The sequence below is a fragment of the Symphodus melops genome (assembly GCF_947650265.1).
Source record: "Symphodus melops genome assembly, chromosome: 15".
Classification (NCBI taxonomy): domain Eukaryota; kingdom Metazoa; phylum Chordata; class Actinopteri; order Labriformes; family Labridae; genus Symphodus; species Symphodus melops.
The window spans coordinates 5951086-5977158 of NC_136705.1; the positions used below are offsets into that span (position 1 = coordinate 5951086).

At 38.5% G+C, this 26073-nt stretch overlaps 2 protein-coding genes across 2 annotated transcripts; both read left to right on the plus strand.

The window, feature by feature from the left end:
* LOC306835898 (high affinity choline transporter 1-like) lies at positions 1-13081 on the plus strand (the record flags this gene model as incomplete). Its single annotated transcript, XM_079362682.1, has 8 exons — positions 1-184; positions 2517-2633; positions 5593-5748; positions 8271-8419; positions 8542-8685; positions 9734-9887; positions 10283-10500; positions 11620-13081. 8 exons carry the CDS (start codon positions 1-3, stop codon positions 12178-12180), a joined length of 1683 nt encoding a protein of 560 aa, XP_079218808.1. The 3' UTR covers positions 12181-13081.
* LOC306835657 (high affinity choline transporter 1-like) lies at positions 12504-26073 on the plus strand (the record flags this gene model as incomplete). Its single annotated transcript, XM_079362322.1, has 9 exons — positions 12504-12730; positions 14843-15045; positions 18197-18313; positions 19971-20126; positions 22327-22475; positions 22594-22737; positions 23289-23442; positions 24892-25109; positions 25513-26073. The coding sequence occupies 9 exons, from the start codon at positions 12504-12506 to the stop codon at positions 26071-26073; spliced, it is 1929 nt and encodes a 642-aa protein (XP_079218448.1).

The window sequence follows — 26073 nt, forward strand, 5'->3', positions numbered from 1 at the left end:
ATGGCTGTCAACATCCCAGGAGTGATATCAATGGTGTTCTTTTATCTGCTGGTTCTGGGAACCGGCATCTGGGCTTCTTTCAAGTCCAAAAGGGAACAGAAAAAAAGTGCTGCAACTGGAATGGATATGGCTTTACTGGGAAATAGGAGAATTAGCTTGGTGGTGGGAATCTTCACAATGACAGGTGAGTAGAACACAACCAGGTATGGAGAGGCCATCTTGTGTACCCGTTGCACACTTTGGGCCGGGCGGGGCTGTCATGACTAAATGATAACATGTTATTTATTATTCATGTATATTATTTTTTATCGACCGTGAAACACCGCCCATTGGTTGTTTTCTTGAGGGACATTGATCTAGTCTAATGAAATCTCTCAGCCCGCCCCAGCCCGGCCCGCGCCTCCTGGAGTTGGAGAGAAGTAGGTGGGATTGAGTGTGAATTAAAACGAGAATCAACAACAAACATACAAGGGGGGCACAGAAAAGCTAAGACAAAAAAGGCTAAAAAGCCTACAAGTAGACGCAGCAAAATGGGCCAAAATTAGTAATATATTTGCATTTTAGTTATACTGCAGTAGTGGCAAGTGCAGGGCCGTCCGCGTCGACAAGTGCAGAAGCAGAAGCAGTCCCATTGAGTGTACAGGTGGACTTAGAGGAGAGAGACGTAAGCCAGCAGCAGGCACCAATTTAGGAGTAGCTACTGTCAGCCCGATAAGAAGTAGCCAAAATGTTAGCAGAATGAAAAGGGACGTCTTCTTCAGGGAGCGCGGAGGGCTTGTGTGCGAGAAAAAAATGTGTTTTTTTTGCCTGGAAGTTTTCTTCATGTGATGCAATATGACGCTTTTTGCATCACATGAAGAAAACTTTCAAGCAAAGAAAAACACGTTTTTCTCGTCTCAGGGCAAAATGAGGGTTGGATTCATGACCATTCAACACTACTACCATGTTTCTAATGATACACAGCTTCATGTAAATGGGTGAAGTATCCCTTTAAGCATCAGCTATCCAAAAGGTAAAGGGCAAATATCAACTATATATGTTGTTTATGTTGCTTGTAATTGTAATCTCTTGAGTATTTTTACATAAAATTGTTTGATTGTGTTAAATAAACGTGTTTTGTTTTTTGTTGTTTTTTTTTTAAATGCAGCAAGTCCAACAGACCCATAAACACTGGCTAACGAAAATGTGAAAACCACACAAGGATTAATATTTCTAGAAATGGGTTAAAATTCTCACTGAATCACTAGTGTGATTAAGAACCTTTGGCATCGTGAAAACACATTGTCCTCAGTTGTATTGCTTTTTTTGTCAAGAAAATGCTGGATATAAAAATTGTTCAGTGGATCAGGCAATTATCCAAAAATGGACATACCCATTTAACTCTAGTTTTTAAGTGAATCAGGTGTATGATCAAATATGATAACTTCATGTTTCATGCCTAAATTACACCATTTCACTAAGTCCTCCACAAACAACAGATGTTGTCACTTATCCCAACTTTTCAACAATAAAATGTGAGTTTCGTCAACTTACCATGGTTAGTTTTTTTGTTCTGTACTGAAATGTACAGAAGCCGAGCCACATTAGCATTTTTCAGACTTCAGAGGAAACAGGAAGTTGGATTTGCGCCAGGTCTCCGCTGATTGGTCAAATGTCACAGAGGCTGGATCTGTAATTTAGGGTGATCGCTTCTGAATGGCTGAGTGAGGACCACATATTTTTCGACTTCACCGTGGCACAGCAGGGTAGCCATATGTAATGTGTGCAGAAATACCAAATATAGTCACTTGCCCAATAAAGGACACCGTCTCTGGATTAAAATTCACAAATTTTCTATAGACTGGAATAGTGATGACGTATTTTTGTAGGCCAACCCGCAAGTAGCTTCGCCATAGGTTCAAACGAGAATTCGCTAATAGGATTTTTGCATTGGATTTTGGATCATTGCAGAAAATAAACTCTGTGGCAAACGCATGTTTCTGATGCTTAGACGTTTTGTTCAGCTGGATAATCTTTATAGGTGAACACCACTTTCATGTACTTCCAGCATTCAGACACACCAAAATTCTTTGTAATTAGATAATGTCTGTTCTTTCACTTCCTCACAAGGTGTTATGTCCATTTAAATCGCCACACCAAATTATGTTACCTCCATTCATCCCTTCAATCTCCCCAAGCTTGTTTTGCTCTAGTTTGTCCCATAGGTTATAATAGTTCATTATTGCTACCTCCTTCTTATCAGCCCACACTTTCACTACAACATATTCCTGTTTACGTCCAAGGAAATCTATCTAAAGGAAATGTTTTGGTCCCTCTAAACCTTAGTCAAGTCTGTTTAGAAATAGCAAATTGCTGACCTTTTTTTTTTTTTCCACAACATAGTGTGATAAAGTCATCACTAAAAAATTCCACCAAAGGTTGATCAGTGATGATGAAGTATTATCAAACCTCTTCTCTGTTGAAATAGCTGTCATTGTAATAAAAAAGTATTTACTGAGTGTATTTTCATCCTGCAGCTACGTGGGTCGGAGGAGGCCTAATTGTTGGCACTGCTGAGATGGTGTACACACCTTCCATGGGATTAACGTTGGCAGTCGTGATGGTGACAGCATACTGTTCAACTTTTATTATTGGTAAGAGTTTGAAGTACAATCTGACAGGATACTGTATATTTGATTGGCTGACAATAATTACGAGCCACACAAAAAGAATGATTCTTATCTAGGTTAATTTAAAAATTGCACATCTTTTTGATGTCTTGGGGTGGAAGGAAAATAGATTTTAAAAAGAAAAATTAGATTAATGGGCCATCTGTTTTGTAAGCACGTAAAAAACGTACAAATAGTTATAGTCTAACTTATCATTATGAGCTTGAATAATGTGTTGCTACTGTTTGCTTTAAGAAAAAAATATCCCTTTTTTCTTACAATTTCAACTTACTGTACACTACCAAATGTACACTACCTAATTGTGTTCACTTAAAAACTTTTCAGGTAAAAGAAGAAAGGCATTGTCTATTAATTCTTCCTCACCATCAGTGTTAGTGCTTCAGCACTCCATTAAGTCATGCTATATTATTGTGTTTGCGTTTCCCTCTGCAATTGCATTTGCATCTCACCTCCTCCTATGCTATTCTGACTTAATCAATGTTATGCTTGTTATTGATGCTTGCCCTGGGGGGGGGGAGTTGCTGCTTATCTCCTTGATTTATAGATTTCCTTGTGTGCATGGGAGGTCAGGAATGTGTGCTCACACAGCTATACTTCCAAAAAGGATATTTCTTTAAATCTTCTCGCAAGTAAGGCATAGATGGATGTTAATTTCTGAAAAGATAACAGGTAGCTTTTCCTTCAGAGTCCTGCGACAGTACAGCTGCTTTTACAAGTGGCCACTTGTACGGTTGTGATACTTATCGCTACAAGATAAACTTGAAGTTACTCTCTAAAGAGAAATTTCAGACTGCTGTTTTTGACTCTCTCAAGACAAGAAACCGAAGAGCTCTACGTCAGGGTTCCTGGTGTCTTTGTGTCTCTCTACTTGGCTCTTGGTGTTCAACCAAGACAATACTACAGCTACTGTTTATTTACCCATTCACAACAAGCCTTTTACCCAGTCCAAAAACTGTAAGGGCTCAAGGCCTGAGTACAAGACTGAACTGTGCTATTGACAGCCCTTTTACTCCAGTTCTGCTTAAGGGAAGGATGGAGAAGATGGAAAATCCAGGATATGTTTTGCCCCTCCTAATAGGTAGAAGCCTGTTTGTGAGGACAGCTCAAACAGATGTTTTTGAAGGATAGAAGAGGGCAGCGAAACATTATATAGCTAGAACAGTCTCATAATGGATAATGCACATAAAAATGAATAAAAGCACGACAAAAAAAGACTCACAGATGTATCTGGGAGTACATTCATACATTGTCAATGCAAACACAAATGTGCTATAAGAAAAAAATAAATCACAAAAAAAGATTTGGAAACGTATATAAATATTTGTGATGTAAAACTCCTCTTGGGGAGGCAATCATGTGATTGTTTGTAAAGGAGTGTGACATGATTGGCTGCAGACAACCCCCATGTAAAAAAAAATGCATTTGTGTATCTAAGTCAGGCTAGATGAGTCCCAAAAGTCTGTACACAAATGCAGGGAGGTTTTCAAATCAAAAGTACTGAGACAAATTCCGCGTTGAACAATTCATATATCAATGTAACAACTTCCAAATACTTATTTGATGAAAATTGCAAATACATGACTTGGTTTGTACATTAGTGAATTATTATTGCACATATTTAAAACAAGAAATATTTGTGTGCGCATCACACGTTTAAAATTGTTATTTATAGATGTGATTTTTTTTTAACTTATATATTGATCGAAGCATATTTATGTGCTTTGAAAATGGATTTAAATATCGATTTATTTACAAGTCCCCAAATACAATTGAGAGTCCTTTTTTGTGGATTTATTAATTTATGTGTGCATTTATCCATTATGAGACTCTTCTGGCTCCATAAATAATCCATGGAACCATTCTGGTTATGAACCATTTTTGATGATCCAATAAAGATCCTTCTTTTCTTCTGCAGTTCAGCGACTTCAACAGACAGTACAGATGTATGTCAGGATACTCTCTATCGTGCAGCATTTAAAAACGTCTTCAGAAGATCACAAGGAAGTCGATTGCATCTCAGTTTCCTCTGGAAGAAGAGGCATTGCTGGGTTTTCTTCATCAGGTGGTGGATACATAGCATAGAAATGTGTAGGGACCGTATGGACATGTCCCCACCAATCTCAAACGAGGGCTGAAATGTCCACACTAATATGTAGGTTAGTGGAAAAAAGGCACCTCATGCGGCACTCAAAGGGTTAAATTATTTCCCACTTTGGCAATTACTCCCAAGAGGTGGAAGACGTTAGATGATATTTTCTGAAACAAAGTGTAAGTCACTGAGGAAATAGTCCCCATTTCATAGACTATATTAGCACCTGGCCGTCACCCACCAAATACGGGTGATTTTTTTTTTTTGCAGTGACGGGTGAATTTACTCAACCTACCCGTCATGGTGGCGAGTAAATAAAAATAACATAACAGAGTGCTTTGTGACAGTGAATGGTGTTAAATTAATCCCTGCATCCGCTCTGACTTCATGAGAGGATTCAGGCAGGCGTTCGTAAGTCCCCACAAGTGGTCAGAAGAGTAGCTTTCACTATTTTCACTCCTGACAGACAGCCTCTACGCTAAACTTAGCTCCGTTGAAACGTCATTCAGTCGGTAAAAAATACATTCTTTATGCAACAAGGTCTTCACAATAAAAGATCCAGGTTTAAATATTGATGACAGACTTTTATTTTGAAACAAACTACCTCAGATTGAGTTAGAAGCTATAATGTCCTGAGAAGTGAACCCAGTGACTAAACAACAGAAACCTTCATGATTGTGATAACTCTGTGATTCTAAACTATGATAAGTAAACCTTTTATAAGTGAGATGAAGAGGCTGCCAGTGTTGTCTTTGTCGTCTGTTGTCTCTCTCAAGGAAATTCCCTGTATAAAATAGTACATTATTTGTGATCTGTCTTTTTTTTTTTATTCAGCTGGATTTATATTTTCGAAGCCAATGAGGGATAGATGCTGTGTGACGATGCTGGACCCTTTCAAAATGAAGTATGGAAAAGTACTAACAGCTGGACTGGGCCTGGTTTCACTTTTCGTTGATGTGATCTGGATACCCAACACACTAATTGGTTTAGGTACTTATTTGTAAGCATGTTACTTTCAGATGTATATGTATATACAGTGCCTTGCCAAAGTATTCGGCCCCCTTGAACTTTTCGACCTTTTGCCACATTTCAGGCATCAAACATAAAGATTTAAAACTGTAATTTTTTGTGAAGAATCAACAACAAGTGGGACACAATCATGAAGTGAAATGAAACTTATTGGATATTTCAAACATTTTTTACAAATGAAAAACTGAAAAATTGGGCGTGCAAAATTATTCAGCCCCCTTAAGTTAATACTTTGTAGCACCACCTTTTGCTGCGATTACTGCTGTAAGTCGCTTGGGGTATGTCTCTATCAGTTTTGCACATTGAGAGACTGGAATATTTGCCCATTCCTCCTTGCAAAACAGCTCGAGCTCAGTGACGTTGGATGGACAGCGTTTGTGAACAGCAGTTTTCAGTTGTTTCTACAGATTCTCGATAGGATTCAGGTCTGGACTTTGACTTGGCCATTCTAACACCTGGATATGTTTATTTGTGAACCACTCCATTGTAGATTTTGCTTTATGTTTTGGATCATTGTCTTGTTGGAAGACAAATCTCTGTCCCAGTCTCAGGTCTTTTGCAGACTCCATCAGGTTTTCTTCCAGAATGGTCCTGTATTTGGCTCCATCCATCTTCCCATCAATTTTAACCAGCTTCCCTGACCCTGCTGAAGAAAAGCAGGCCCAAACCTTGATGCTGCCACCACCATGTTTGACAGTGGGGATGGTGTGTTCATGGTGATGAGCTGTGTTGCGTTAAACGCCAAACATAACATTTTGCATTTTTGCCAAAAAGTTCAATTTTGGTTTCGTCTGACCAGAGCACCTTCTTCCACATGTTTGGTGTGTGTCCCAGGTGGCTTGTGGCAAACTTTAAACAACACTTTTTATGGATATCTTTAAGAAATGGCTTTCTTCTTGCCACTCTTCCATAAAGGCCAGAGTTGTGCAGTATACGACTGATTGTTGTCCTGTGGACAGAGTCTCCCACCGCAGCTGTACATTTCTGCAGTTCATCCAGAGTGATCATGGGCCTTTTGGCAGCATCTCTGATCAGTTTTCTCCTTGTATGAGCTGAAAGTTTAGAGGGACGGCCGGGTCTTTGTAGATTTGCAGTGGAGTGATACTCCTTCCATTTCAATATTATCGCTTGCACAGTGCTCCTTGGGATGTTTAAAGTTTGGGAAATCTTTTTGTCTCCCAATCCGGCTTTAAACTTCTCCACAACAGTATCTCGGACCTGCCTGGTGTGTTCCTTGTTCTTCATGATGCTCTCTGTGCTTTAAACTGACCTCTGAGACTATCACAGAGCAGGTGCATTTATACGGAGACTTGATTGCACACAGGTGGATTCTATTTATCATCATTAGTCATTTAGGTCAACATTGGATCATTCAGAGATCCTCACTGAACTTTTGGAGAGAGTTTGCTGCACTGAAAGTAAAGGGGCTGAATAATTTTGCACGCCCAATTTTCAGTTCTTTATTTGTTAATACAGTTTGAAATATCCAATAAATTTCGTTCCACTTCATGATTGTGTCCCACTTGTTGTTGATTCTTCACAAAAAATTACAGTTTTATATCTTTATGTTTGATGCCTGAAATGTTGCAAAAGGTCGAAAAGTTCAAGGGGGCCGAATACTTTCGCAAAGCACTGTATATATATATGTTGCTTAAATATGTCTAATGCAATAAATGTTTACAAGGAAACAAATTCCTGCAGACCTTTTATTGTGCTCACCAGTGATTGCCTGTAGTTTTGCGGCTCTGGTTCAAGAAGCTAATTTTCCTTTTCAAATCCTTAATTGTTGTGAGTTCTGTATCTGTTCCCAAACAGTGCATAGGGGCTGAAAACATGTTCATGGTAACAGCTAGCTCCACAAATAAGAAATGTTCCTTTACACTCTTATGATCCTGAGTAGTGTAGTTATTTCCCCCAATATAAACCATGTTTTTTCTGAAGATTACATTGACATGAACTTGTGTCTTCCGCAGGAGAGTTAACCTTGGATGATTCTGACTTTTACGGCCTCCTTCACCCGAATAATTAGATATTTCCCCCCCAGAGTCCGTGGCGATATACTAATGTAAGGAGTGAACCAACTTCGTAGGATTGAAAACCCAGGGTTAAACTTGAAGTTACCTTGCTAACCCCAAATCCTGTTTCAGAGTACAGGATGAGTGTCTGGTATCTCCAGCCCAAACTAAAACAACAAGACCCAGCATCAAAGCACTCATGACTACAACTATATCAAATATCGAAAAAGAAGAAACAAAAACAAAAGATTTTATGCTAAAGCTTTAACCTTTCTACCAGCCGCTGAATATGAGGAGTAAAAGAAAGAGACTCCTAAATTATAATACCAAGATATATGTATCATAAAACAGACTCAATTTGTGGATGGGATTTTTACTTGTGGAACCACACTGTTGAGCCCTAAGGAAGCACACAACACATGTAAATACAGAAAGACTGGTTAAAAAATTAAACAATGATTTTCATAGGAGGAATCATGAATGTGGTGTTGGATTTACCTTTTGCTGTTTGCATCTGGATTTCTGCTGCTGTTGCCATTGTCTACACACTTCTGGGAGGTCTCTACTCTGTAGCATATACAGATATTATACAGCTTATACTCGTTTTCATTGGATCTGTGAGTATGAAGTTGATTATGGTTTCTGTATTTTTGGAAATTGATTTTTTTTTTGACATTGTGAACATTGCAAAGTGACATCCTATGTATGTTTATCATTTGTGTTTTATGTATTTCTACAGTGGGTCAGTGTTCCCTTTGTTTTGATGAACCCTTCCACCTTGGACATTAGCCAAACATTGACGAACAACACTTTACATGCTCCCTGGATTGGAACACCAGAGCTAAAAATGACCTGGAGGATTATTGACGATTTCTTACTCTTTGTAAGGAAACCAAAAAATGACCACTATCAAATGCACTATACTGTAGACCTGTAACAAATATAGAGGAAGGAATCTCTTGTGCTTCAGCCACTCCACAAATAGAGGTTGATGCTCTCAGAGAAGGACTTATGAGGTACTTTTTAGAGTATATTGTTCAGTGGATACCTTCTTTGAGAATAAGAGAGAACACAATTCTCTTAAGGCAAATTCAATGAATAATTTCCGTAAATTCCGGACTATTGAGCGCACCTGGATATAAGCCGCACTGGCTAAAAATAAGTAAATAAATGTATTTGTACATATATAAGCCGCACTTGATTATAAGCCGCAGGTGTCCACGTTATAACAAGAGCTATTTACACAGAAAGACGTGACACAAAAACATTGTTTTAACTTTTAATTAAATACGTACTACCGGTAACATCCGCAAATACGAAGCCTAGTGGAAATCCTTTATCGTGTTACAGTGTCTGTAACGCGGCTGATGAAAAAGATTATCGTCATACATTTCACAAGAAAAAGTCCCTCCATTCACTGCCTCAGAATGACTTCATTACTCACTTCCTCAGTCTCTGTTGTCGCTGTCAGCGTCAACTTTACGTGTAGCAGCTCTGTTAGCTTCTTTGACAGCCAGGTCAATCGCCTTTAACTTGAAAGCTGCATCATATGCATTTCTCCGTGTGTTTTCCATGATGAGGGTGCGTGCATGAAGCGCAAAGTGACTGATTATTTAGATCCGATGTGACGAAGTCAAATGTTTTTGCGGCACAAGCTCATTGTCCCGCAAGAAAAATCCATAAATAAGCCGCATCGTTGTAAAAGCCGCAGTGTTCAAACAGTGACCAAAAAGTAGCGGCTTATAGTCCGGAATTTACGGTAGTTTAGTTTAGTTTAGTTTAAGGAGTCGTAATTCTAAATGGGTGCATCATTCATAACAGGCATATGTTTTAAAGCTTTACCATATGGGATGCAATGCATGAAAGAAATTCTGCTAAGTCCTTCTATCCTGCTAAAAATTAAGAGTCTCTCTAATTTTTAAATTTTTTAGGCACTGGGGAGTCTGGGATATCAGTGCTTTCACCAGAGGACCTTGTCAGCTTCTTCTACAGCCACAGCCAAGATCACTTGCCTTGTTGCTGGTTTCAGCATGTTTTTGTTTGCTATACCTCCTATACTGATTGGAGCAGCAGCTGCATCTACAGGTAAGAAAGTTTTTTCTCATCTTTGTTGATAAAACATCATGACAAAAATGCAAACACTACTGATGGTGTGTCCTGTGTATTATGATTCTTAGGATACCATGACTCTTTCCTATGGGTCCCTGACGGATGGAGAGAAAGAGGGACAGATAGATAAGAGTTCATGGTGCCTAGGCCTATAGCAGCTTAACTATGAGCTGGTCTGGATATTTATGTGTACATTTGCAATTCCAAAAAATCAACAACTTAAACCATGTTTTGGCAACTCAGTCTTTGAACAAAGATCAACTAGTATCTACAGGTTTCACATGTTCTGACACAGCACTGAAGCAGTTTGTCTGGAAATTAAAACCATTAATGTGACCTTTTTTAAGTCTTTTTTTGCCTGTATGTCTCAGATTGGAACTTGACGACCTATGGTTCTCCATCTCCTTATGAACGTGGGGAAGCAGCTCTTGTTCTTCCTTTTGTCCTGCAGCACCTCACTCCATCTTACATCTCCATAATCGGTATTGGATGTGTGGCGGCGGCTGTGATGTCATCTGCAGACTCAGCTTTGCTGTCAGCATCTTCTGTCTTCAGTGTCAACATCTACAAGGGCCTTCTGAGGCCTCAGGTACTAACCATGCATATGTTTTTTCATTGTTGAATCACAACAAAAAAAAGCTGGCCTCACTGGTATGTGTCAACCTGCTGGATATAACATCAATTTTAAAATTTGGGAAAAGAGTGCAGAAGAGAATGGATGGTGTGGTTTCAATTCTAGGGCCGAATTCACAAAGCTTCTTAAGTACAAAGAATTGCTCCGAGTGAAAAAATTAAAAATGAGATATGAGTAAAACTACCTAGAACTATCATTAGCAGTCAAATTGACTGCATGCTTTTTACAGGGGGTGTAATTTGCTACATTTTCCTGCCCTTTTTCCTGCTCTGTTTGTTCTTGATGCTCTGTGAAGCTAAAACCTAGTTATTGTTTTATTCTAACCCCAAGAGAGACAAAAATGAAAGTAGAAAGAGAATGGCAGCTATGGAGGCTTTAGCCTTGCTTCAGAACCTTGATGAGGAAGATTCCGACGGAGGAGCAGGTTCAGAGAGTGATGTCTCTTGGTGTAAATAAATAAAATAAAACACTCAATCATTATAGTTTTCAATGAATGTGCTGATGTATATTTACCTATTCCACCAAATTAATTCTTAGATCATTTTTATTGATAATCCAAATTATATACAAATTATGTTCGAGCAGTCAAAATGACTGCTAATGGTAGTTCTAGTAGTTGCGGAATTCTGGTACATTCTGGAGTGTTAAACATCCAGACGAACAGCTACACCATGCCCACCCATCAGTCACATCTACTACGTCTGCCTTGTATAAACTGTATAATCTTTCATAATATGAAAATAGATCAGTTATTAAAAAAAAAGTGTACCCTAGATACAATATGTACCAATTAAGACATGAACTTTTTGGACCAATGTTTAACCAGACTATAAACATGTTCTGTAAAAACAGGGCTTCTGGGGCTTCTGCACCCGCTAGACACTCAATGAACTGCAGGTTTTTAGACTTCACATTTCTTATGTTTTCAACATTGGTGGTTGCTGCTTGAGTTGGCACCATTACAAGTGGTAGGATGACTAAAACATGTAGAAAGAGAGTAAAGAAGGTAATGAGCAGTAAAAGATGAGTACAGAATATAATCGGCATAGTTAATGTTCTTTCTTTCTTCTCTAGGCTTCAGACAGAGAGCTACAGTGGGTGATCCGTGCTGTTGTGGTGGTAGTGGGCCTGGTTGGTACATCACTCGCCAACATGACAAACAGCATCATGTTGTTTTGGTTTCTTGGTGGTGAATTAGCCTACATCTTTATTTTCCCTCAACTCGTCTGCGTCCTCTTCTTCAACATCTCCAACGGTTATGGAGCAGTTCTGGGTTTTCTTGTGGGATTGGTGTTAAAACTGCTGAGTGGAGACCCATCACTTGGATTAGCACCAGTCCTACATTTCCCAGGATGCACTCTTGAGAATGGCGTTTATGTCCAGTATGCTCCAGTCAAGACCATCTCAATGCTGTCTGTAATTGCTACCATCTTGGTTTTCTCCTACCTGGCTTCTGTGCTCTTCAACAAAGGCCTGATTCCTGAGAAGTGGGATGTGTTTAAAGTGAAAGCCCAACACTCACCTGAACAGCTATCAGAAATAACTGCAGCCACAGAGCAAAATGAAAAAATTAAATTGAACACAAACAACTCCAAGACCGAGGCATCTGAGCCAATGATTAGCACAAGCTGTTAGTGCTCATGTGTGTGCTGTGTTTCCATTCTTGCATTATAATTTACAAATTCTTTATTGAGCCACCCCCAACCATTTGGAAAAACTGATTAAATGTTATCTTAATTGTTTAAGTGTATATCTCTATTCAAAAACAAATCCCATTCACAAAACAAGTCCTACATTAAATGTGCTGATATTGTCAGGCCCTGTTGACAATGCAGTTTGTGGATTTAGTTTTTTAAGGAAGTTGAAGCTTGTCTTCAAAACAGACATTTTCACATTATCCAAAAGGCTTCTTCTTTTTGAAATTTACTGCTGGACAGAAATATAATACCCTGTTGGTTATGGGTGTTGCAGTCAATTTGGAGTTTGACGAAGAGGAACGTTTTCAGATCCCTTTTAAAGGAGTCCAGTGGCTGTTGGGCCCTCAGTTGATCCTGAAGAGCATTCCACAGACATGGACCAGCAGAAGACAAGACTCTGTCCCCCATTTAGCAGAGCTTAGTCCTGGGGGTTTGGAGGCAGTTGGTTGGGGCAGATCAGAGGTGTCTTATGTGGGTTTGTGGGGAGAGTAGTTCTTTAAGGTATAGAGGGGCATTGCTGTGTATGCATTTATGGGTAAGTAATGTGATTTTATATTTGATCCTGAGTGAGAAGGGAAGCAAGTGTAATGAGTGCAGGATAGGTGTAATATGCTTGTGTTTCAGCACATATTAAGGGAATGTTGCAAACATCTGGGAATAAATTCCTTAATAGATTTCTTCAAAATTGTGTTCATAAAGGTTTCTTGTAACACACAAAACACTGAAATCCAACTCAAATAGGAAAATCCATGACAGTGGCTCAATGTCAGGGTACCTAGAATAGTACCTTGTTTGTGCCCTGGTTTTAACTGTGGTGTGGATATTGAGGATTTTGCTCAAGGTTTTCAGATGAGGAAAAGTCGGCCTTAAAGAGATCTTTGCATGTGGTCCTGTTTCACTATTAGTAGTCTTCTTGTCTTGTGTGGTAACCGTGTACGGGAAAGAAATATAAGTCCATGAAAAATTATCAAATTATCTCTAAAGTATTATAATCTGACAGTTTAAATAATGTCACACTTGAGATCATGGTTTGTGGCATATATGGTCTCCAAAAAAACAAGGATTCTTCTCCATACAGCTTTGCTGTAGATTTTAATGATAGTTAAACTGTTATAATAGTAACAGTTTACAATTGAGTGACTTTAATCATTTAGCCTATGTGTCATGCTATGTGTCATTAGCCTAAGTGCTAAACCTTCATGGGTTTAAAAGAAACCAGAAATACAGTTCAGTCAGAACCACTTTTTTAACATGGATACTTTGACGCAATTATTTGAGGGATCACCCTGCCCTTCCATGTGCTTATGTAGAAAGCATTAGGCACGAACAGCATACATTCCTGCCCTTCCCGTGCATACAAGGAAAGCTATAAAGCAGGGATCAATCAATCAGCAAACCCCCCAGAGAAAGTGTTGATGACAAGCATGACAATAGCATAAAAGGAGGAGCAGGGGAGAGGGAGGGTTGCAAATGTGATATGCAAAGGGAGCAGAGTAGGACAGGCTAGAGCAGTTTAAATGAGGTGGTATAAGAACTATTTTCTGATTCTGATTTGGCAAATAGGATGCTTTCAGCAGATCAGATGGTCATCAGCTGATAAGGCTTGCGTGAGATCAGCTGACACGAATTCTGGCACAATGTGGACGACATCATCCCCTCCAAAACAGTCACAATCTTCCCCAACAATAAACTGTGGATCACGAAAGAGCTCAAGGAGATCCTCAACATAAAAAATTGGCTTCGAAATAGAGAAAAAGGAAGTCAACAGAGAAGTCAAGCGTGCCATAAATACTGCAAGGCTAAAGTACATGAACAAAGTGGAGGAAAAATTCATGCAGGGGAACCTACGCTCAGCTTGGCAGGGCCTTAAAAACATGGCTGTTTTTAACACTGCTGCTAGCAACAACAAAATCATCCAGGTTGCAGGCAGTAGCTCTTAATCTCTCCCTAACAATCTCAGCTCATTCTAATTTGGGTTGCGGACATGCCAGCGGTGGATGTGTGCAAGACGAGGGACAGGGATCAATCAATCAAAGTTTATTTCTAAACCTAATATATTTCATTATCTACATCACAAATTACATCATCATTTTTATTGATTTGACAATTTGCTGTTTTCTCAGCTTTTTGTCCGGAATGTTGTTTTTTTTGTGAAGATGGCTCATATTCAAGTGGTGATGAAAAAAGAATGAATAAAGCTAGAATAAAATAGTTTTTTGTGATGTATTCATTATTTACATCCACAGAGAACAAAATATTCTGTGGGTTTTAAAAACACCACGCTGGTTGGAAACTGTTCTGGAATTCTCTGGCGGGGAAAGTGCTAATGTGTAAAATGAATGTAGTCCAGCAACTTTTTCAAGAAGTGCGTGAGAGCGTCACTAGCAAGCCAGATTTGGCTATACAACTCTGGATTTCTCCATAATGAAGGCTGTCAGCATTGTGTAGCATTGAAATGTGCTTGGGCATGGTATTTATTGGCACGGTTTTTTATAGTGTAACCACGCCCTGATTAGCATTTAAGTTGTAAAACCTGTTAGTCTGACTAAGTGACTTCTACAGAAAAAACAGCTGAAGCAAACATCAGCCTCTGGTTAAAGCAAGTCAAACATTTTTATCATGGCTGTCAACATCCCAGGAGTGATAGCAATGGTGTTCTTTTACCTGCTGGTTCTGGGAACCGGCATCTGGGCTTCTTTCAAGTCCAAAAGGGAACAAAAGAAAAGTGCAGCAACTGGAATGGATATGGCTCTTCTGGGAAATAGGAGAATTAGCTTGATGGTGGGAATCTTCACAATGACAGGTGAGTAGAACGCAACTTACAAAATGTAGGATGACAGCTGCAGCAAGGAGAAGCACATTATGAGGGCCTTTCACATTTAAATTGGGAGGTGTTAAAGTCAATGGCTTCAATATTCATTCAAATTGTCCACGATAACTTGAGTCTTTAATAAGAAGGGGATTCATTAGCAGAACTGAATGTGAAAACATAGTATTGCCTAAATGTCTTCATTGTAACACTGTACACTTAATGTGTTTTTTAATAGTTAGGAAAGCAGGAAAGGCAGACACAATAACATATTTTGGAAAGTTAAAAAAGTTTCTATTCATCTTGATCCAATTTTGTCCAGGTGTCTGGCTCCCCACACACCGACAGTTGAAACCAGATATTTACATCAGAAAAAAACACAAATTACATTTTTTCTTTACTTTCAAACATCAAATCAGAGTAAACCTTTTTTATTTTAGATCAATAAATATTAACATATTTGTGAAATGTCAGAATAAAGAGAATTATGTATTTTTTTAATTACTTTCATTAAAGTCAGAAGTATACATACACTTCTTTAGTATTCGATAGAATTGTCCCGAAAGTCTTGCGATATTCAGAAAAAAAATGTATTTGTGTTTACATTTGTGTGTATGTAATTATTTGGTTTCAAATGTACGTACACTTGTCTCTTCATACACACACCTGCATGCCCCTCCTCTTTCTGTGTCTTCTTTACTGAACATGTTTTCTCTGTTGATTTAGTTACTTAGCAGTATGTTTCATCTAGGGACCTAAAAACAATTCAAGTCTAATTTATTTCGGCCACAGCACTAACAAGGGGGGGGAGGAGCCTCTTGAAACTCTAAGAATTATGAGGGCCTGAGCACCAACAGGTGTGATGACATGGGAAAGCCCCACCCTCTCACGGTTTTAATTGTCTTTGTGATCTGTTGTTACAGCATGTAACTTGAATGTGGACATTATTGGTAATTACAATAACTCGAAAGAAGAATTCTGAAATTCTAAATTAACGTTTCATCAAATTATTCTGTGCTCGTTTGTTTTGATTTGAAGGTGTTGTGGATTTTTTTCCAATACCAAAGAGTGAAAATAAAGAGTGAGAAGATCTATTCATAAAAGAACCCCAAGATCGATCTGGTCTCAATGAACATTTATTTGAAGGCAGAATCAGCGTTCAAAGACCCCTCTCTCATACGGTGAGGAGAGAATGAGGCCCCGAGAAAAGGCAAACATGAATACTTACACATTTCCATCACACTACACAGGGCACTTCCCTATCATCACATAGGGCCACTACCCACCTGGCAGGGCACGATCTATCTCCTTGTTTGAGAAAAAGACCCTACGTGACTATTTACCCATCTCCCAAGGCTGAGAAGGAATCTAGTGAGAAAGAGCCTGGGTGACTCTTCCCACATGTACAAACAGTGAGAAATAGAATAAAGGGTAAATAAAGACAGAAATAATGCTGGGATGCTGACAGAAGGAACAAGACAAACTGGTATGGAGTGAGGGGAACACAGAGACTATATACTGAAAGGGAGGTGGAGTTAACAAGACACAGGTGAGACACATCAGGTAATCAGCAGAGCGGGAAACACTGGGGGAAGGGCATGCAGCCAACAGACCTGAAACGAGACACAGGGTAAGTGATCAAAGTAAAACACAAACACAAGACATGAAACATGAGGGTAAACAGAAATGAACAGAAAACTCAACTCAATAACTGGAAAGAAGGATTCTGAAACGTATTTCCTGTTGCAGACTGACAGATGAAACCATATGTTGTTTCCTTTTCTATACTTTGTTGGTGTCGATAAATCCTGCAACTGATCTTCAGATATGAGGATATATGGATTGTTTTGTTTCACAACTGTATGCAACCTTAAATATTAAAAGAAGTGTGACTAGTCATATTGGATTTCTTTTAGACCAGCTGAAATTATGATCAATCAATCTTGAATATATGAATTCCTTATACAAACCAATCATCAACAGAATGGTTTTAAGAGAGAAAGCTCACCAGCCATGACATGTTTTCTAACTGAGACCAAATATTGTGTAATTTACCAAAAGATTGACTAACAAGTCTGGACGCACAGCTAATAGAGCTGATAATAACAAGGCTGAAGGAGAAGAGGGGGATCAACAAATAATTTCAACGTTTATGAAAATTGGTTAAAGGTTAAAATGGGTATCCCCATTTCCCCAGTTGATTTAGGCTGTGGCATGCCATCCTTATTCTTGGTTTTTTATTCCAAATAAACTGTCACAATAGCAGGCAGAAAACAGGGAGAGAGATGAACCACAGGATAAAAGACAAACTGCAATGAACCGACAAGACACTCAGAAAACACAGAGATTAAATAGACATGGGGTAATCAGACGCAGGTGAGACTAATCAGACAGGTGAGGACAATCAGGGCAATCAAACACAAGGAACAAAAAACACAAGACAGGAACGCTAGAGGACAAATACAATGACAAAACCCAAAACAGACAACACCACCAAAACCAGATATACAAAATAAAACAGGAAACACTAAAGTCTAGACTTAAAACATAACACAGGAAATAAACGTACAGGTAACATAGGAGGACACATGGAAACACACTGAAGACTAAAATAAACACAAGACTATGAAACAATCAACACCGGAGGGAAACCAGAGAGGCCGGGAACACAGTTACACGGAAAAACACTGGGGAATAAATAAAACCGAACTCAAAACTCTGAAATATAACCTAAACGAAACCATGACATAAACTCTGAGACATTTTTATTCATGTCATCAAAGAAGTGCTGTTGAAGAAGTTCTCATGAAGAAGGTTCATAGGAAATAATCCTGGCACAAAGAAAATAAAAAAACTCCACACACTAACCTTACTAAGGATCACCAATTCACAAGAACAATTTAGAATGTTTTGGTCCCTTTGAACCTTTGTCAAGTGTGTTGGGAAATTTTTGTGAACTTTACAAAAATTAGTACTTACACAAAATGAAAAGATTGCTGCCTTTTTTTTTTTTTTTTACAACATAGTGTAATCAAGTCATCACCAAAGTATTCAGTGATGATTAAATATCATCAAACCTCTTCTCTGTTAAAATAGCTGCCGTTGTCATAAAAAAGTATTTACTGATTGTATTTTCATCCTGCAGCTACGTGGGTCGGAGGATGTGTCATTGTTGGCACTGCTGAGATGGTGTACACGCCTTCCATGGGATTAACCTTGGCATTAGTGATGGTGACAGCATACAGTTTATCTTTTATTATTGGTAAGAGTTTGAAATAAAATCTGACAGGTTGCTGCATATTTGATTGACTGACAATCATTATGAGCTACACAAAAAGATGTGCAGTATCATTTTACAGGGACTGATTCTTATCTAGGCTAATTCAAACATTTTCGACATCTTGGGGGGAAGAGAAATTGAAGACGTTTTTTCTTGTTAAAGGGCAGCCATCTGTTTGTGAGCACAAAAAAAACCAACATACAGACAGTTATAGTCTGACTTATAATGAGCTTGAATAGTGTGTTGCAACTGTTATTCTGCTTATTTTGTGAAAATTTTATTTTGATATAATTGCAACTTGCACTACCAAAAATACATTACCTAATGATGTTCACCTGAATATATTCAGGTTAAAGAAGAAAGGTGTTGTCTATTGTTCTATGTAATTATTCCTTACCATCAATGTTAATGGTTTAACATTGCAGATCAATCTTTTACACTCACAGGATGAGTATTGTCTGTCAACAAAGTCACATGTGTCCTGGTATAATATGGAGCCTTGCATTAGTTTAGGCAGGCCATGGTGTCATGCTATATTATTGTGCCAGAGTTCATGTGTGCTTATCTCAGGCAAGCCTAATTAGCTGACGGCCAGCAGATCTACTGAAAGCATCCTATTGAGCAAATATATTTTATGCCACCTTATTAAAACTGCTCTAGCCTGCCAATGCTACTCTGCTCCCTCTGCGTGCTGCATTTGCAAGCACATTTGCATCCCTTCTCCTCCCCTTAGTTTAGTAGTAGCATTAGTCATCACACAGGACATTTCTTTGAATCTTCTGAACTGAACTGAAAAGATAGGTAGCTTTTTCTTTGAAGTCCTGCAACCGTACAGGTGGTTCTACAAGTGGCTACATGTGCTGTTGTGATACTCACCTCTACAAGATAACCTTTTGAAGTACTCTCTAAAGAAACATTTCAGACTGCTGTTTTTGACTCTCTCAATTCAAGAAAATCTCCTCAGTTCTACTCTGAGGTAGAACTCTGAGTTCTACCTCAGAGTTCCTGGTAACTTTCCTGGTCTATCTTAGCTCTTGGTGTTCCACTAAGACTATACTACAGCTACTGTTTATTTAACTGTGGATCTGTGCGGCTTTGACACTCTAACTGTGTTACTATTCACAACAAGCCCTTTACCCAGTCCAAAGACTGTAAGGGCTCCAAGCCTGAGGACAAAATTGAATTATGCTATTAACGGCCCTTTTGCACCAGTTCCTGTTAAAGCTGAAAGTAGTTGTTACCAATTCTCCTGGAAGTTCCAAGAGACCTTTTTGGGTCAAGTCCATGCTGGGCCTTGGGACAAATTATTCTGAATATGCTTAAGGGAAGGTCCTCAGAAGATCACAAGGAAGTCAACTGTGTCTAAGGGTCCTCTGAAAGAAGAGGCATTGCTGGGTTTTCTTTATCAGTTGGGTGTTGGACATACATATTCATGCACAAAGTCATCCGTGATCTCATGTAAGGCTTCTTTTGACAATCAACCTATTTGACCTGGGCTTGCAAAATATGGATCGCACCCAGTACTTAAACATTTACTATGGTGGTCATTCAGAATTTAGAGAATTCAATGACATTCATAACCATTTTTTGTTCTCACTAAGTTGTGTTCTTCTTTTTTTTTGTAATTGTTTTAATTCAGCTGGATTTATATTTTCCAAGCCAATGAGGGATAGATGCTGTGTGACGATGCTGGACCCTTTCAAAATGAAGTATGGAAAAGCATTAACAGCTGGACTGGGCCTGGTTTCAGTTTTTGCTGATGTGATCTGGATACCCCCAACACTAATTGGTTTAGGTACTTGTTTGTAAGCATGTTACTTTCAGATATATGTGTAATATGTTGCTTAAATATGTCTAATGCAATAAATGTTTACAAGTATGCAAAATCCTGTAGACTTTTAATAGCGCTCACCAGTGATTTCCTGCTTTTTCATGGCCCTGTTTCAGGAAGTTCATTTTCATATTCAAACCCTTAATTGTTACAAAACTTGTGTCTGCTAGCAGAAGTATCTGTTCCTAAACAGTGGAGAGAGGCTGAAAACATTTCCATGGTAACAGCAAGCTCCATGAACAAGAGGTGTTGCTTTTACACTCTTGTGATATTGGGAATTGTAGTTTTTCCCCCAATATCACAAATAAACCATGTTTTTTGATTACATTGACATGAACTTGTGTCTTCCACAGGGGAGTTAGCCTTGGATGGCGTTAACCTTGTGGAGGCGGTAGTATTTAGAATTCTGAATGAATTGTCATACATTGCGAAGTAGGTGTGAGCTGTGTTTGCAAGAAGAGGGAAGTAGGACAACATAATCAATCTTTTTCCCCAGTTCAGTTCCGACTTTTTTGTTTGGAACAAATAAATCCCTGAACCTTTTTAAACAATGTCCAAAGCGTCAAAGCTTTGTGGTTTGGCGTGCATGTCTAAAACTTTGCCATAATCCAGTGCAGACATAAAAGTGACATCAAACAGCCTCATCTTAAATTCAAAAGAGAGGCAAGATTTTTTTCTAAAGCTTTAACCTTTTTTACCAGCTGCTGAATGTGAGGAGTAAAAGAAAGTGACTCATCAATTAAAATACCAAGATATATGTAGCTCTAAGCAGACTTGATTTGTGGATGGGATTTCTACTTTCGGAACCACACTGTTGAGCCCAATGGAAGCATACAACAAATTTAAATACAGTCAGACTAATTAAAGAATTTGAAACCCTCCTCCTCCCCCGCTCTTCAATTTATGCTATTCTGGCTTAATCAATGGCTGTTGTTACATCCAATTGGGGATTTTGATTTCACTGCTTAATAACATGATCAGATTATGCTGTGCGTGTTCATGCATCGGCACCAGAATAAAACCACTGTGACATGCACAGACGGGTCCCACCTGTCATTTCGGCTGAAAACATCAGATGAAGATGACATTTCAGCCTGTGTTTGTAAACAATCATGAAAAATGACCCGTAAAAATGTTAAACTCTACTTTGTTTTAAACCATGAAAATGGGGGATATATTTCCTCATACTTTAAAAATAATGTTAAGTTTGTAATATAGGCGACTTTCAGACACTTGAACCATTTCGAGAACTTGCTATAGTTCATGTAAAAGTTTTGGCTGTCTAAATGTCATCTTAAATGTTTCATTATTGAATTAAATATTCTACTAGCATTAATGACAAACTGTAAAGATACATTAAATGTGAATGACATGCTGCCACTTGTCGACATCACTTTAAAATTAGTTCTGGGTTCACTTTTATTAACACTGCATTATCATTTGTCTCAGCTGACGGTAAAATGTTTTTTTTGACAGACATAGCAAATTAATTTTAATGGTAGCGCAACAACATTGATATTTTATGAATGAACCATTTACAATGTTGATGTCAGAGACGTTACTGTAGGTTGCTGGGAAAGGCGCTCACTGTCTCTTCAAAGTGTACTCTTATACCGTGATATAATATTTGTATAAAACAAGGTCATATGAAATCGTCAATATGAAATCGTATCGATGAAAGGCATGAATACGATACATTAACACAAAAGACAAAGACAATCCAAACGAGACAAGTGGGACAGGCTAGTTGCCATGGAGTTAACCAATCAAGAAAGCGACAAAACTTTCTAATAACATGTTAATCATTCATGAAGTTCTGCACTCTGATCATGAACTGTAAACATTAGGCTCTGATGGCTCTCAGAAAGAAATCTCTTTCCAAAAGAGCCTGATCGGGTCAGTTGGTTCTAATTGACATGTTTCCATGCAGCGTTTTTATTGGGATCAGGCTTTTAGTTCGATTATTTGTGTCCATGTAAGTGCAGCCAATGTCATGCTTGTCATTGATGCTTGCTCTTGGTGGTTGTGCTGCTTTATAGCTTTTCACGTAATTGCGTGGAAGGGCAGGGAGATGCTCAGAGCCATACCGCCAAATATAAATAAATAATTGCATTGATGTATCCATTTTGACAAAGTGGTCCTGACTGAACTATGATTTTCGTAGGAGGAATTATGAATGTGGTGTTGGATGTACCATTTGCCGTTTGCATCTGGATTTCTGCTACTGTTGCCATTGTCTACACACTTCTGGGAGGTCTCTACTCTGTAGCATATACAGATATTATACAGCTTGTACTCATTTTCATGGGGTTGGTGAGTATAAAGTTGTGGTTTCTTTCTTTTTTGTTATTGGATTTTGTTTCTTAGACAGTAAAATTAATAAGTGACCACCTTTCTATGTTTATCATTTATGTTTTATGTATTTCTACAGTGGGTCAGTGTTCCCTTTGTTTTGATGAACCCTTCCACCTTGGACATTAGCCAAACATTGATGAACAACACTTTACATGCTCCCTGGATTGGAACACCAGAGCTAAAAATGACCTGGAGGATTATTGACGATTTCTTATTCTTCGTAAGGAAGCCACAAAATGACCACTATCAAATGCACTTTACTGTAGACCTGTAACAAATATGTAGAAGGAATATCTTCAGCCACTCCACAAATAGAAGTCGGTGCTCTCAGAGAAGGACTTATGAGGTACAAAATATATTGTTCAGTGCATACCTTCTTTCAGACAGGATCCAAAGGAAAAAAAACGGAGAACAAACTCTCTTGAGGCATATTTAATAAGCACTAATGTATTGACAGTCTACAGTAAGCTATCCACTTAATTATATCTTGTGTAACATGTATTGATCAATAGACTGCTTTCAATTGTAATTTAAGAATCAGAGAGGTGGTTTTCGGACACCTTTCTCTGATAGCATTATTGGCAAAGTTAAAGGAAATCAAATTATGTTTATAGTCTATAGTTTGAGGAGTCTTTAAAATTCTAAATGGGTCCATTATCTATGACAGACATATGTTTTACAGCTTTACAATACGGGATGCAACACCTGAAAAAAATCCTGCTACATCTTTCTATCCTGCTAAAAATTAACAACACTCTCTCTGATTTTAAGGCACTGGGGAGTCTGGGATATCAATGTGTTCACCAGAGGACCTTGTCAGCTTCTTCAACAGCCACAGCCAAGATCACTTGCCTTATCGCTGGTTTCAACATTTTTTTGTTTGCTATACCTCCTATACTGGTCGGAGCAGCAGCTGCATCCACAGGTAATAAAGTTTTTCTCCTCTTTGTGAAAAAAACATCTTAAAAAAATTGTCAGTTTCAAGGCATCACATGTATACAGTGTGCACCACCACCTTAACCATGGCAACCTTAGAGGCCAAGTGCCTTACATTAAACGGTCATTATTGCAATGATGTAAAAAAGTACAAAATACAAATAAAAATCAACTTCACTTCAAATCATATAATGTCTAACATCTCAACCTGAGAGAAAGATCTATAACAGGGGTGCTCAATACATCAATCACGATCTACCAGTCAATCGGCAGTGTGGGTAGATCGCAAAGCATTATAAAGTAGACGTCAGCCTATCGTCCGTCCTCACTATGAAAAAAAAAATAGCTCAGCGCTCCGTGCCTCCGTATTTTCCCCTTAAAGGGATACTTCACCCATTTACATGAAGCTGTCAGTGATATCAGTGCTTTCACCAGAGGACCTTGTCAGCTTCTTCTACAGCCACAGCCAAGATCACTTGCATTGTCGCTGGTTTCAGCATTTTTTTGTTTGTTATACCTCCTATACTGATTGGAGCAGCAGCTGCATCCACAGGTAACAAAGTTTTTCTCCTCTTTGTGAGAACATTTCATGTCAAAAATGCAACATATGTTAAAACTTCAAGATATAGAAAAGTAGTCAGATGTGTTTGTATTTTTGCAACAGTGTAAATGAACTAACAACTTTCATAAAAGTCCAAGGCTCGAGTAATAGTAATTGAACACCCACCTTGTGACTTTGTTTTACTTGCTCATCTTGACTCAGTTACAGTATATATCAAGATGACAAGGCATGACAAAATGTTAGGTAAACTACATATTGTTTGATGCTTTATACAGGCAGTCTTTCAAGGTGTAACAGCTAAAACTAGGGATGTTCATTTTATGTGAATCCTGTTCTAAGTAACATAACAAAGTTTAGCTTGAACTAATGAGGAGGTTATCAAGTTTTCAGAGGTTAATTAATAAATAAACAGATAAAATATGAATGAATGATGAAAAAAATGTGTTAAGTAAAGTTGTGATTTATCATCTGGGGACCATCATTGTATATCATTTATTAGCATTCATCCTATTGTTGCTGATATAAATCAAACGAAAGATGTAGACGTAGACTGAAGCTATGGGTAGAACTTTCCTTGTAGTGTGACTTAATATAATATAATAATAATGTAATTATTGAACAAAAGTTGAGTACAATGTACTGGTAACAAAATCTGGCATTAATGATGAGGTCAATTTACGTTTGATTATATTTCCATGTTTGCTAACTTACTCACCAAGCTAGATTTTGTGAATCAGACTCAAGACCCAATTAAAAAAAAGAAATACATGTGTAAATGTGCAATTTCAATGAATAGATATCTACTGGTTTCTTACAAGCAGTTTCCTCATTTAAAATGTGGCAGTTTTTAAGTCTTCTTTTGCCTGTATGTCTCAGATTGGAACTTGACGACCTATGGTTCTCCATCTCCTTATGAACGTGGGGAAGCAGCTCTTGTTCTTCCCTTTGTCCTGCAGCACCTCACTCCATCTTACATCTCCATAATCGGTATTGGATGTGTGGCGGCGGCTGTGATGTCATCTGCTGACTCCGCTTTGCTTTCAGCATCTTCTGTCTTCACTGTCAACATATACAAGGGCGTCCTGAGGCCTCAGGTAGTAATCAAGCATATGTTTTATTTGTTGAATCACAACAAAAAAGCTGACCTCATTGGTATGTGTCAAGTTGCTGGGTATGACATCAATTTTAAATTTGGGGAAAAGAGTGCAGAACAGAATGGATGGTAATGTTTTACTTCCGTAATACCTTACAATAAGGTCAACAACACCTCTAGACAAATAGCTACACTGCGCCCACCCATCAGTCATATCTACTATGTCTGCCTTATATAAACTGTATAATCCTTCATAACATCAACAGAGATCAGTTATAAATGTGAACCCTCTATACAATGTATAGATAGAAAATAGAGATATATTGATAAAAACACAAGCTTTTTAGACCAATGTTTAATCAGGCTGTAAACATGTTTATTTGTCTTGATTTGTTCTTCTCCAGGCTTCAGACAGAGAGCTACAGTGGGTGATCCGTGCTGCTGTGGTGGTAGTGGGCCTGGTTGGTACATCACTCACCACCCTGACAAACAGCGTCATCTTGTTTTGGTTTCTTGGTGGTGAATTAACGTACATCCTCGTTTTCCCTCAACTCGTCTGCGTCCTCTTCTTCAACATCTCCAACGGATATGGAGCAGTTCTGGGTTTTCTTGTGGGATTGGTGTTAAGACTGCTGAGTGGAGAAATTTCACTTGGATTAGCACCAGTCCTACACTTCCCAGGATGCACTCTTGAGGATGGTGTTTATGTCCAGTATGCTCCAGTCAAGACCATCTCCATGCTGTCTGCAATTGCAGCCATCTTGGTTTTCTCCTACCTGGCTTCTGTGCTCTTCAAAAAAGGCCTGATTCCTGAGAAGTGGGATGTGTTTAAAGTGAAAGCCCAACACTCACCTGAACAGCTATCAGAAATAACTGCAGCCACAGAGCAAAATGAAAAAATTAAATTGAACACAAACAACTCCAAGACCGAGGCATCTGAGCCAATGATTAGCACAAGCTGTTAG